We start from the raw sequence: 14912 nt of genomic DNA, 5'->3' as shown, positions 1-14912 counted from the left end.
TTACCGCCTCTTCCAATCCAACCGAACTCTCCTAATGCTGACCGTGTGGATTATGTCAGTGGGTCGGATCTCACCACTCTCTCCGCATCTCCCTCCACATTGTGCTTTCACAGGGTCACTGCAAGCAATGAGTTCATTGTTGATGATTCATCAGTATTGTGGATTGAATAGGAACTTAATAGAGGAGTGATGCCACTGTCATATACTGTAGCCTCCTACCTGCCAATTGCTTTCACCATTCACCTTACTCCAATATTGCAGTGACACTTTGTCTCTTATCAGAAAATCACACGTCGGTCTAACCCTTGTGCGATTTTCTGCTCCTTTGAGCGTTTTAGCTTGTTCCACCCTCTGACCTCCTCTCTTTTAAAATCTTTGTTCTCTTCCTTCTATCCAACTATGGCACATGGCACATTTCTCACCAACTACAGTCAGTTCTGCTATAACACGCGTTTATTCAATGTGAATTAGCTTTAATGCGCTTGAAGTATTTAGACCCTTATTTGTAGAATGTGAACTTTCCTTTCCTATATTGGCAATAATGCAATTCTGTTCCCATTAATTTAAATGGTGTGGCTTTTTCGTGATTTTCTTGTAACACGAGACTGCACAAGACCAGAACTATTGTGGGATATCAGAACCGACTGTATCTGCATTGTTTTCCTCCTCCATTATCTACACATTAACAACTAATTTTGAGATTTCAACTTCCATCTCATTTCATCATTGTCCATTTGCTCTTGAGATTAGCACCCTCCTATTCATCCTTAATCTCTCCCTCCACATAAATTCCCCAGTCTATATTTGCAGCCACTGCTTTTGCTCATGTGGCCTTGCCACTTCCAGAGTATCCACCACAGATAAGGCCATTTCCCATCACTTCCTTGGACTGATCTTTACCTATATCATGCTTCACTAACCCACTCCCACTTTCATCCACAGCGTGATTTATTTGTCTATCACTGCAAAAGGCTGCCTTCATATTGACCTACAACTTCAAGTTCAATATCTCAATTGTCCAACCTTGCCTGACCTTCTGGTAGTCTTGACATTTCTGCAACCACCCTCATTTTCAATGCTCGAGACCCCATTAGAACATTATTTTCTCTCACCTTGGTGGGTTGTTGCCATGTAAAATCAGTGGGTCACAGATTTAAACATTTATCTTCTCAAAACTTGTTGAATATTTATGGCAGGCAACCTATCTAACCTTCCAGTCCTAGATTTGGAAGCCCTGTGAAGTTTTATTCTCAACTTTGGAAATAACTGTCTATTTCAGGATCATCATGGAATACCATGGTAAGCCCCTACAAATTGTTTACTCGAAACCTTTCTCACAGAGTTCTTGATCCTCGCCTCCAGCAGTGTGCGATGAACTCATAGACATCTTTGTTACGAAGTTTGTGACCATATGATTCACTGCCATAGAGTCACGGGCATAGAGATGTACAGCATGGACACAGACCCTTCGGTTCAACTCGTTCATGTCGACCAGATATCCCAACCCAATCTCATCCCACCTGCCAGCACCTGGCCCATATCCATCCAAATCCCTCCTGTTCATATACCCATCCAGATGCCTTCTAAATGTTGCAATTGTATCAACCTCCACCACTTCTTCTGGCAGCTCATTCCATACACGTACCACCCTCTGCGTGAAAACGTTGCCACTTAGGTCTTTTTTATATCTTTCCCCTCTTACCCTAAACCAATGCCCTCTAGTTCTGGACTCCCCCACCCTAAGGAAAATACTTTGTCTATTTGTCCTATCCATGCCCCTCATGATTTTGCAAACCGCTATAAGGTCGGAACCTTCCTCAGCCTCCGACACTCCAGGGAAAACAGCCCGAGCCTATTCAACCTCTCCCTATAGCCCAAATCCTCCAACCCTGGCAACATCCTTGTAAATCTTTTCTGAACCCTCTCAAGTTTCACAACATCTTTCCAATAGGAAGGAGACCAGAATTGCACACAATATTTCAACAGTGGCCTCACCAATGTCCTGTACAGCCGCAACATGACCTCCCAACTCCTGTACTCAATATTCTGATTAAGAAAGGAAAGCATATCAAAAACCTTCTTCACTATCCTATCTACCTGCAACTACACTTTCAAGGAGCTATGAACCTGCACTCCAAGGTCTCTTTGTTCAGCAACACATGGAAACACAGGTCCATGGCTTGTTGGATCTGGTGGATGATCTCAAAAATGGAGATAAAAGAAAGAACCTGCGTGTTGTTGCCATACCGGAGGGGACGGAAGGTGAGTGACCGGTAGAGTTCTTTGAGAAGTGGTTCCCAGAATACCTTAGTTTGGAGGCTGAAAAGGGAAGGGTAAAGATTGAGAGAAAGTGAGGTCTGCAGATGCTGGAGATCAGAGCTGGAAATGTGTTGCTGGAAAAGCGCAGCAGGTCAGGCAGCATCCAGGGAACAGGAGAATCGACGTTTCGGGCATAAGCCCTTCTTCAAGCGCAGCAGGTCAGGCAGCATCCAGGGAACAGGAGAATCGATGTTTCGGGCATAAGCCCTTCTTCATTCCTGAAGAAGGGCTTATGCCCGAAACGTCAATTCTCCTGTTCCCTGGATGCTGCCTGACCTGCTGCGCTTTTCCAGCAACACATTTCCAGCTAAAGATTGAGAGAGCCCACCAGGTGGTGGCACAAAAGTCAGGTATGGACCAGCACCTCCATCCTGTCCAAGTAAGGTTTCATCATTATAAACACAAGCAAAGAGTCCATGAAGCTTCCAGAGTCTAGGGGAGGGATCCAAGGGCACTTGTGCGTGGGAGCTCCAGGGTCATGTTCTATCAAGACAAGAAAGTCCTATAATGGCATCAAGAAGAGATTGAGAGAACTTGGGATCTAGTATTCTTTAAGATAACCAGTGGTGCTTCGGATCAATCATAATAGATGTATACATTTATTCGACTCGCCAGAGAAAACGAGGAACTTTGTGTACATGCTGACTTAAATAGGACGATCAAATAGGCATAGAGGACAGAGCTGTTCGGGTTTGCTGACCTTTAAAGATGACTTGGTGGAGTTTCCTTTCTGTTGATAATAAGTTCCATTAACTTGTGCTCGAGGTCAATAGAGTATTTACCCTTCGTCTCTAAGCTAAGTTATACCAAGGGATGGGTGACATATTTATTTTTAACTTGTTTTTGTTTTGTTTTGTTCCCCCTACTACCGGGCTGCCAGTGTATGTGGTACGACCCCAGCTGGTAGGAGTTAAGAAGGCGTTTGGAATGGTTAGTAGGGTAATGGGATGTGTAGCTGCCCATCTGAATTGGGGGGGGGGGGGTGTGGGTGAATTGTTCTAATCAGTGCCTTTGGTGATTTTTTTTTTTCTTTTTGGTGTATATAGTTTTTAAGTTTTTTAGATTTGTTGGCTGTAGTTAGTTTGTGTAGTTTTGGGTTTTGTGGATTTCTTGCATTGAAGTTTGAGTTCTCCCTCTCTGGAGTCGAAATGGTGCTATGACTAAGGGTGTGTTCAAGTGGTGCACCTGGAACATTAAGGGGAGTCACTCGCCAGTCAAGAGGAAGAAAGTTACTTTCCTGTCTTAAATGGGAGAGGGTGGATGTTTCCTTGTTGCAAGAAACATACCTAGTTGATGCAGAGCATTTGAAACTGCAACAGAATGGGTGTGACCAGATTTATTTCTCATCTTTCAATACGAGGAATAGAGGGGGGGGGCATTCTAGTTAGAAAGAATCTTCCATTTAAGTTGTTAGAGAGTATATTAAAGACACACACGAGAGATTTATCATCCTTAAAGCTCTGATACATGGGGAGAAATACAGGATCTTAAGTGTTCATTGTCCCCCGGCCCAACCCTTTAAGGTCTAGACTGGTTAACCCTGCATCTCAGTGTATTATTGTGGGGGGGGGGGGGGGGGAGTTTCAGTTGTCTAATAGTTCCTATGGCAGACAGATGGTCCAAAGGCCCTCAGAAATCATCTTCACAATCTAAGCAATTAAGGGATTTATGTGCTGAACTGGGATTGGTAGATGTTTGGAGGTACCTTCACCCTCCTGGTAGTGATTTCATGTTCTTCTCAAATCTGCATAAATGTCATACCAGGATTGATCTTTTTTTGACCACCGCAGTGCATTTGGGCTCAATGGTGTCACGTACAATTGTCAATATCACTATTTCTGATCGCATCCCAGTGTATTTAATGGTCAAGAGTAAGGATACTATGAAAGATTTGAGGCATTGACGATTGGACCCCTTCATCCTTAAGGATAGCAAGTTTACTGAATTTGAGCATGGGGATAAGCCGGGCAAGCACTTAGCATACCTTGCCTGGAAAAATGGTGCTCCCCAAGCCATTACCTTGGTCAGGGAGGACACTGGAAATCTAACCCATGATTCTAAAAAGATTAATGCAGAATTTTGGAAATTTTACTCTGAACTATATCAGTCTGAAAGATTTGCGGATGGGTTGGTTAGGATGGGATCTTTTTTTTTAAGAATTTGAACCTTCCAGGAGTGAGCCCTGAACAAGAATCTTTCCTTAATGTCCTGTTGTCAGAGAAAGAGGTGCAGGAGACTGTGAGGCATCTCCAAAATGGAAAGGTGCCTGGGCCTGACTAGCTCGCCAGTGAGATCTCTAAGGAATTTATAAGTATGTTGTCAGGACAGATGCTTAGTATGTTTAACAACTCTCCCGGTCATGGCCTCCTATTATCTCTAAGAGAGATGACCAGTTCTCTCATCTTTAAAAAAGGGAAGGCCCCAGAGGATTGTGCTTCCTATAGGCGCATTACACTCCTGAATGTTGATTTCAAAATCCTCTCTAAGACTTTGGCACTAAGGCTAGAAACTGTACTGCCCTCCATCATTAACCAGAAGGGGTTTATAAAAGGTCACAGATCATTGAACAATGTCAGGAGGTTACTTAGTATGATCCAAGTATGTCAACAATGTTCAGTACAGGTATTAGTGATCTCTTTAGACACGGTAAAGACATTTGATGGGTCGAGTGTCCGTATCTTTTTTATACGTTAAATTGATTTGGCTTGGACGAGGCCTTCACAGATGGATAGAGGTTTTGTATAGTGACCCTCATACCGCAGTCCTCACCAGTGGTGTGTGGTCAAGCAATTTCAATATTCCTTAGGGGCAGTCGACAAGGCTGTCCTTTATTGCTGTTGCTTTTTGCATTGGTGATTGAACTGCTGGCGGAGGAAGTACGTAGAGATCCCAATATATCTGCTCCATAAGTGGGAACAAAGTCGTGTAAGATTGCATTGTATCCAGATGATATCCTTGTCTTTTTATCACACCCATCAGTCTCAGTGCTGCATCTGATACAAGACGTTAATTTATTTGGAGGCTTTTCGGGTTAAAAGATCAACTTTGTGAAATCAGAGGCCATCGGTGGTCTTCTAACAATGCCTGACCCTGAGGACAAATCTTAATTTACCTTCAGCTGGTCACAGGAGGGCTTTCTCTACTTAGATATGTTTATTACCCCCATCTTTGATCGGCTATTTAAAACCAATTTTGCCCATTTATTTGACAGAATCAAGCAGGACCTTCATAGATGGGAAGTACTTCCGATCTCTCGGTTTGGTCAGATAGCCCTCCTTAAAAGTAATATTCTGCCTGCCTGTTGTATCCAATGCAAATACTTCCTCTGCTTTTTACTAAACAAACATTTAGAAGACTGAATGTCTGGTTCAGTTCCTTTATCTGGTATCACGTCGACCCCTAATCAGACTGACTAGACTGCAGTTACCTTATTGGCTGGGAGGAGTGGGCCTCCCAGCTATCAAAAACTATCAATTAAACTTATGACAGGGCCCGAAGAGACCCTCACTCACTTTGGTTGTACATCAAAGCATCTAAGCAAGATGCCCCCTTATTAGCCAGCTGTTCTTGGACAAAGTGAAGACAATTATGGAATATTGTCTTCGCCCAATAGTCATTAATACTGTCAAGGCATGGAGGGAATTACAACAGAGTGAGGGCAATCTTTCCAGAACTTCATTTTTTGCACCCATAGTTGTTATGCTGGGATTTCAGCCAGGGATGATGGACTCAGCGTTTAAACTGAGTAGAGCGGGGTGGGTCTTGCCTGAGTGATTTATTCGAAGGGGACAAACTGATGTCTTTTGACCAACTGACTCGGAAATATGAGTTGCCCAGTAGGGACCTCTTCCATTTTTTTCAAATTAGAAATTTCACACAAAAAGAGACCTAACTGATTTTTATAGGTTTGACATAGAGAAGAGGGTGCTGAGCACTGAGGGTACACTTTCTGTTAGCAAGGTTTATCACCTATTGGGAGAAGGTACCCCGGACGAGTCTGTAATGTATGGGAGAGGGAGCTGGATGTTGAGATTTCTTCTGAAGTATGGGAGGATATCTGGGAAAATGTAAGAAGGATCTTGATTTGCAACAGAACCCATGCCTTGCAATTGAAGATTCTCCACAGGGCCCACTTGGGTCCAGACTGCCTCCAAAATTTAAAGTGGGAGCATTTCCAATGTGTCCTAAATGCAGAGTGAGTATGGGCATGCTCACTCACTGACTCTGGTCCTGCCACAGGCTGCAGGCAGATTGGTACGCTGTGGTAGGCGAAATAGGGAAGGTCTTGGGGACGGAGGTGGAGATGGGCCCGGTATCTCCTCCTCTTACCTGTATTAATTCACTTCCATTAGATGCACACAAAAAAAGGCTTTTCAGTATCCTCACTTTTTGTGCAAAAAAGAACATTTTGTTAGGGTGGGTGACTGAAAATCCCCCGGGGCTGTTGGGCTGGCGTAAGCTAGTCATGGAACACGTCACCTTAGATTTCCTTACACATACGGTGCATCATAAAACTGAGAATTTTTATACGACTTGGCAGCCCTTTTTGAACTGCCTGGGTACAGATTTGTCCGCCATATTTATAAGGGCCTTTAGATAGCCATAGCAATTCTGTTTAATGAATCTGGTACCCAGAGAAGAGGAACTACGAACACATGAATATGTATAAATTCATGCACTCCATGATCGAGGGATATTGCTTTTTGTTAAGCTGTGTTATCACTATTTCTATTATCCTTTTTTTTTAGTTAATTATTTATCTATGTAATTAGTGGGTTTTCTTAACATTGGTTTGAATCGTTTGGTTTTGTATTTGTTGTAATAGTCAAAAAAAAATTCTTTTTTTAAAAAAGGGCATAGGAACATGTAATAGCCCTTAATCTAGCTCTAGCATTCATTGCATTCAAGGCTGATCTAATGTTGACCTTAACTCTCCCTTTCTTCTGATTTCTTACAATCCTCCTTTTAGTTCAAGAATCTGTCCATCTCAAACTTAATAAATCAATAATGGGTGACATCATATTCTTCAAATGTGTCCCCATCATTCTAGATTACCCCAACATAAGAGCCATCCTTTCAATTTCAGCCTGTCCATACTCCTCAGAATCCTCTGTGTGTTCTCATGTTGGAAGCAAGACTTCAATGAGGTTTGTAGCTCAGTGGCCCTGGCAGAATCCAGCAAAGCATTGAGCTTGATGCTAAGTCTGTGCCAGGTGGTGGTAACATTGAGGAGCCCTGCCATCAGTTTATTAATCATTGAATGTAGATCACTTGAGGTGCAGGGGATTGATGGGTGTAATTAGCTGGATGGTTTTGTCCGGTTTTATGGGTAATAGTTGAACTTAGATGATTTTCTACTTTGTCGGCCAAATGTCAGTGCATTAACAATTTAATTATGCCTTATTAGTTCTGAAGCAGGTGGCCAGGACTACAGCTAAGTAATCATTGGGGCCAAAGGCCTTAGATGTAAACTAATATGCTAGGCTGCTTCTTGATATTACATACTGTGATCAGATTGGCTGAAAATTTGATTCTGTAATATTGAATCTTCAGGTGGGTCAAGATGCATCATCCACAGACACTTGAGGCTGCAGATCACTATAGCTTCATCTTCCCCCAAGGCTCTGCGATTATTGAGAATGACAATGTTCATGTTGCCTTGTTTTATATATACTTCATTCCATAAATATGTCACAAAAATCTTTTATCACGTTTTTATCTGAATTTTAATTTGTTTATAGCTAAATCATAATTAAGATAGGAATAACTTTGAAATAAAAACAAAGCACCCATTAAAACAAGAAACTTTGGTTTGGCAGCATCTATGGAGAGAGAAACAGAGCTAATGTTTCGAGTCTGAAATGACAATGTGCTCTGAAGAAATTACATTAGACTTGAAACATTGGCTCTGTTTCTTTCTCTCTATAGATTCTGCCAGATATACTGAGTTTATAATTTATTTTTTCATTTAAAATTTCCAGCATCTGCAGCATTTTGCTTTTACTTGACTGCTAATAACTTTCATTTTTATTATCTAATTCATACTTAAATCATATTGGCAGTTGTCTGTGATACAGATACCAAAGAGAGCAAATGGATCAAATATTGACTATAGGAACTTTTCTGCAGCTTAGACTTGTTTAAAGATGTGTAGAGATCAACTGGAGTACAGCAGCTAGTCTCAGTAACCGAGTTAATAACGTGCAAAAGTGGCATTTTCCAAGAATTTGCTAATCTATGTTTTAGGAAGCTGAGCTGGTAGCTTTGTTTTGTTTTGAGTAATTGCAATATTTTAGAATAATTTTGTAGGTCTGTCTTCAGTCAGTGAGTTCATTCTTTCTTGTTGCCCAGGGTGTCCAAAAACCACAAACAAAATCTGATGACCGTGGCAAACTTGGGCGTGGTATTTGGACCAACTCTGCTTAGACCAAAGGAGGAAACTGTAGCAGCAATCATGGATATCAAGTTCCAGAATATAGTTGTTGAAATTCTAATAGAAAACCATGAACAGGTAAGAGTTTCACATGCTTTGCTCAAATTCACTGTTTTGCAAATATTCATAGTCCTTTACTGTAGAATAGTATAGCACTTCAAGAAATAGATCATTTGGTCCATCATATCTGTACTAGTGCTTTCTAAGGGCAGACCTGTTGGGCCCAACACTTGGCTCTTTTCCAATATGCCTGTGATTTTATCCTTTTGTATTTACCAATTTCCCTTCTGAAAGTTTGAAATTGGATACGTTCCCACCACCCCGTTGGAGAGTTCATTCTAAATCCAATCCACCTGTTATAAGAAGTTTTATCTCTTGTCATCTCTGGTTCTTGCCAATTAATCTTAAATCTGCATTCTCTTATTAGTAATCCTTCTACTATTTAAGAAGGATTTCTCTTTATTTCCTCTGTCTAAACATTTCATGATATTAAGAAATCTCTTATCCTTCTCTGCTCAATGGAGAACAATCCCTTTTCTCCAGCCTACGTACATAACTGTAATTCATTATGCCTGAAATTATTTTAGCAATTATTTCTGTACTCTCTTCAAAACTTCATGATTTGTTTATGTTTAATACTCAGTTTCGAACACAGCATTGTAATTGAGACTGAATTAATATCTTATTTAAGTTTGGTTTAACTTCCTGGCTTTTGGATTCTACACAATTTTAATATTACTGAGGATCTTTTATGATCTATTGACTACTCTTTTACAAATCTGCCACCTTCAAACATTTGTGTATGAATGTCCCCTAAATCTATCTGTTTGTGTATTGTCATTAAAATTGTAACATTTCAATCATTTAATTTCTATTAAAGCAAATTCCAGCAGTGCTGAAAATTTGAAACCAACATAATGCTGGAGAAAGACTAGAAGACCATAAGAAATAGGAACACGAGTAGGTCTTTCAGCCACTCAATCCTGCTCCACCATGCAATATTGGCTAATCTGACACTCATGTCTATATTCCTACCTTTCCCCATAAACCTTGATTCCCCTACTGATCAAGAGTATTTATGTCTTAGCTTTAAATATATATTATATATCCAAATATTGTGGATTCTGACCCCACAACTTGCTGTGGCAAGGAGTTCCAAATACACTCAAGCCTCTGAGAGAAGAAATTCCTTCTCATCTCAGCCTTAAGTTGGCACCCTTTTATTCAGAGACTATTCTAAAACTCAAGAGGTCTGGCAGCATCTATGGCTAGAGAAACAGAATTACCATTTCAAGTGCAGTGTTTTTCTACTGACCAGTTCTTCGTAGTGTTTATCAGATTATATATATTCAGTGTGTGTTGTCAATTTATTTATGTTGTCAATACTATATGCTTTCAGATACGTAGCCTTTTGTCTAGCTGCTATCTTTGTAATGTGTAGTCTTGAATGTTAGTATATTTTAAAATTTATTCTCTCACTTCATTCCTACCATTCTGTGACCTTCATTTCTCAATTACTATTTTGGTCTCCTGCTTTGACTCCACCTCTTGATTTGGTTCATCCATCCAAACTCAGTGTTGTACCAATCTGTGCTTCCCTCGTTATATGACTTACTAGAGCTCTGGTTCCAGCGCAGTTAGGTTTTGACTGTCCCATTGGTATAGCCATCACTTGCCCAGTAATGGATACTCTTGTAATACCGGATGTTCCCATAATTTAACTTGTATGCCTGTGTCCTTTGCATGATTAATGTAAAACAGAATACTCCATATTCTGGAAATTTGAAATAAAAACATAAAATATTGGAAACACATAACTGGTCAGGGAGCATCTGTGGAGAGAGACACAGAATAAGTGTTTCAAGGCAGGGACATTTAGTTAGAACTGGGAAAAATTAGACACATAATAGGTTTTGGGAAAGATTTAGGTAGGACAAGGATAGAAGGGGGATGTTGTTACACAGACATGCATTGAACTTAGCTGGTAGGCTATTCAGAGGGCAGTTAAGAGTAAACAATGCTGCTGTGGATCTGGAGTCATGTTTAGCTCACACCGGGTAAACATGGTAAATTTCCTTCACTGAAGATGAATGTTCTTGGTAATCTGGTGGCTTTAGAGGACGAGTATTTTATTCCAGAATTAGTAATTGATTGAATTTAAATTTCCAGGTTCTACTGGTAAAATTTGAACTTGTCTCCAGAGTATTAGATTAGTTGTCAAGATTATTTAATATCTTAGTATTGTGCTGCTGTCCCTTATGGAAATTTGATTAACCAAAGCAACAAGAAACAATTAAATACATTGACAAATATCAGTGCATAGCAACTAACTTCTACAATTTAAATGATTGCCAAGGAGACTAGTTTGGTTTTCAACGATGGGAAGGGGCAGGAGAGCAGGACAAGACTCCTTTTCAGTGACCTTCAAAACTAGAGAAGAAATGCTCCACAGGGCCTCGCCACTCATTTCTGTACAATGAATGCTGTTGGCAACGTGTGTGTGGCAATATTGGATGAGGGCATGTTGGGCTTTGCTCGTCTGTTGAATAGAAATTCTTGTCTTACTGTATGCTGCCTAGGCCTTTCAGCGAAGGATGACTGCTTAAGAGTGATGACTAGTATTTGTGGAGCCAACTGCCATTAGGGAAAGGAGTGTGTTTGGGGATATGGTAGGCGGAGCTGTTACAAGCACTGATATGTCCAGAAAACATATTGCGACCAGTATTTAAATTCAGGATGTATATGATGTTTTCTTCATATATCATTCACAGATTTTTCAGATAGTACCAGAAACTGCCACAATTCAACCAAATGTAACATTGAGTTCTGCACAGAGGAAGAGTTTTGAATGTAAGCCTCCCTTATGTAGCCAGAGGCCTTTAATGCTGTTTCCAGAAAATTCGAATGAAAATGGTAAGTAACTACAAATCTATGCTGTAAACTCACTAATATATAACTATTGTTGTTTTGTTGTACTCATAAAATACCCAGTTATATTTCATCAGCAATGTTCTACAGCCATTTATAATATTTGGCAGTTTGCACATTCATAAACACAGTTACTTGTTCATTTAATTTGTTAATTTTCGTGTTAATCTCTGTTTAAAATTGGAATTATGGAACTTCTACCTAATGCAATAAAGAGATTGTTTAGTTGCAATTTTTGAGACAAGAAGCCATGCAATTCTTTTATGCCATTGTTGAGTTTAAAAATGCCCTGCTGAATCAATGCGTATTTCAACTGATGCAGAAAAACCTACGATCACCATTACAGTTCATGTTTTTCTCCTTATACAAATATGTAACTTATGTCACTGCCTACATGTAACCGCACTGAATTATAAGAAATAGCCTACTGGAGTTCGTGGGATGCCCACCATGAGCATTTCAATATCACTCAGCTTTGCGACCTGGGGTCTTTAAATTTCTGCCAGCCACCATTTTGCTGCATTCTTACTGTGAATATGCATAGCTAATAAAGCAGGTGACATAATTTACTACACACCAGTAATTCTACTGAGATATAAAACTTTCACTTGTGATCTTTCACACTTCCGAACCTCCGAGCACCTTCCCCCTCCCATTGCCCAATGATATATGTAAGAATATATATTTCATTGAAAGGTTCAAACAGGAAATCAATTTCATTTTTTCAGCATTCCTATTCCCTAGGTATCTGAATTCATCACACTTCAGTTGTTGCACTTTGAGTGTTGAACCTGTGATAAAGAGTGAAAGTCAGTCAATTTTGCTGGTTTCTGACCTTCAGGAAGATCTAAGAATTTACTGTTGGCTATCAATTTAGAGCAAAAGTCACTTTGGTTGACTTAAGAATGTGCCTATGAGGAAATATTGTTAAAGTGATCACAAAGCATGCTTTGCGCTTTAAAGGAAAAGCATTCCAGTTGGGCAGAATACAGTCCGCTTGTTACAATTCAAGCGTTTTGCACTAAAATTTAGAAGTATTAGAATTTGAGTTAAGTGTAATACTGGAGTAGTACAACTGACCTTGTATAAAGAAAATTACATCCTGTAACTTAATCCGAGCAGCAATTAATAACCAATTGCTAGTCAATTAATAAATATAGCTGAATATGTCTTGGTTCTTATTATTAATTGCATTTCAAAATATTTTTGACGATTTAAAGCATATTTCCAGAAAGAATTTTATCAGATGTTTGGAAAAAGAAATATGTTGTAAGTTAAATGATTCTGGGTAATCCAAGATGGAGGACAGGAAAAATTTCTGGCTGTAAGAGCTGCTCTTATTTTTTGAGGTTTTAGGTTGTGGAGGTGATTTCCTCGAATTCCAGGAGCAGCAATTACTGTTTTATATGTTGTTGTTTTGTTTTGGAACTTTGGAAAAAAAAGTCAAAACAACAGCAGTTTAAAAGGGAGAAGAGCAGACAAAGGAAGCACATGGTGAGGACAGTGCAGGGGAGAGAGAGAGAACCTGCAGTTACTGCCTTTGCTGTTTGAATTAGTGTATCGCTGGACATCGGAGTGCATCTGGGAAAATTAACAAAGAGTGAAATTCACAACTAATCTTGGAGGAACTGTTAGGCGACATTCACAGCACAGAATCAGATAAGTTAATTATTGTTTGAAGTCTGTCCAAGAGAAAGGCTGCAGTAGTGAATATAGTGGATTTTTTCTTGATTATATGTTTTTGGAGATAAGTCTCTTGATTAAACTTAAAATATAAGCCATAACTATTAATTTAACCTGGGGCAGTGTTTGTAGAGGAATAAGACGGTGTTATTTTTTGGGTCTGTAGATTGTGAAGGAGCAAAAATGGCCTTTGCAGTGATATGTACTTGTCAGATGTCTCAGAGAGGGTGCAGAATGTTCTCACGGGGGAGAGGGGCCAGCAGGAAGTCATTGTTCACATTAGAACGGCAAAGGTTGAGACTCTGAAGGGAGATTACAGAGAGTTAGGCAGAAATTTAAAAAGGAGGTCCTTTAGGGTAGTAATATCTGGATTACTCCCAGTGCTACGAGCTAGTGAGAGCAGGAATAGAAGGATAGAGCAGATGAATGCATGGCTGGTGTTTGGGAGGAGGATTCACATTTTTGGATCATTGGAATCTCCTTTGGAGTAGAAGTGACCCGTACAAGAAGGACGGATTGCACCTAAATTGGAAGGGGACTAATATACTGGCAGGGAAATTTGCTAGAACTGCTTGGGAGGATTTAAACTAGTAAGGTGGGGGGTGTGGGGAGGTGGAGGTGGGACCCAGGGAGATAGTGAGGAAAGAGATCGATCTGAGACAGGTACAGCTGAGAACAGAAGTGAGTCAAACAGTCAGGGCAGGCAGGGACAAAGTAGGACTAATAAATTAAACTGCATTTATTTTAATGCAAGGGGCCCAACAGGGAAGGCAGATGAACTCAGGGCATGGTTAGGAACATGGGATTGGGATATCATAGCAATTACGGAAACATGGCTCAGCATAGGCAGGACTGTCAGCTTAATGTTCCAGGATACAAATGCTACAGGAAGGATAGAAAGGGAGGCAAGAGAGGAGGGGGAGTGACATTTTTGATAAGGTATAGCATTACAGCTGTGCTGAGGGAGGATATTCCCGGTAATACATCCAGGGAAGTTATTTGGGTGGAACTGAAAATAAGAAAGGGATGATCACCTTATTGGGATTGTATTATGGACCCCCTAATAGTTAGAGGGAAATTGAGGAACAAACTTGTAAGGAGATCTCAGCTATCTGTAAGAATAAAAGGGTAGTTATGGTACGGGGATTTTAACTTCCCAAACATCGACTGGGACTGCCATAGTGTTAAAGGTTTAGATGGAGAGGAATTTCTTAAGTGTATACAAGACAATTTTCTGATTCAGTATATGGATATACCTACTAGAGAAGGTGCAAAACTTGAGCTACTCTTGGGAAATAAGGCAGGGCAGGTGACTGAGGTGTCAGTGGGGGAGCACTTTGGGGCCAGCGACTATAATTCTATTCGTTTTAAAATAGTGATGGAAAAGGATAGACCAGATCTAAAAGTTGAAGTTCTAAATTGGAGAAAGGCCAATTTTGACAGTGTGAGGCAAGAACTTTCCAAATCTGATTGGAGGCAGATGTTCGCAGGTAAAGGAACAGCTGGAAAATGGGAAGCCTTCAGAAATGAGATAACAAGAATCCTGAGA

The 14912-nt window shown here is 40.2% G+C and overlaps 1 protein-coding gene across 9 annotated transcripts in view; it reads left to right on the top strand.

The window, feature by feature from the left end:
- The window catches only part of LOC122556611 (rho GTPase-activating protein 26-like), a 304349-nt gene that overhangs the window by 229183 nt on the left and 60254 nt on the right, over nucleotides 1-14912 (top strand). For all 9 annotated transcript variants that reach the window (XM_087995295.1, XM_087995300.1, XM_087995299.1 and 6 more), the window contains exons 18-19: nucleotides 8671-8830; nucleotides 11524-11665. In XM_087995295.1, the coding sequence (XP_087851421.1) occupies nucleotides 8671-8830; nucleotides 11524-11665 (302 nt within the window). The remainder of the gene's footprint in view (nucleotides 1-8670; nucleotides 8831-11523; nucleotides 11666-14912) is intronic.

Source organism: Chiloscyllium plagiosum, unplaced genomic scaffold, assembly GCF_037043375.1.
Source record: "Chiloscyllium plagiosum isolate Xiang-an unplaced genomic scaffold, Cpla_swu_hap1 HiC_scaffold_16, whole genome shotgun sequence".
NCBI lineage: Eukaryota > Metazoa > Chordata > Chondrichthyes > Orectolobiformes > Hemiscylliidae > Chiloscyllium > Chiloscyllium plagiosum.
The sequence above is the reverse complement of the archived record's forward strand: the minus strand, read 5'-3'. Positions and strand labels throughout refer to the sequence as shown.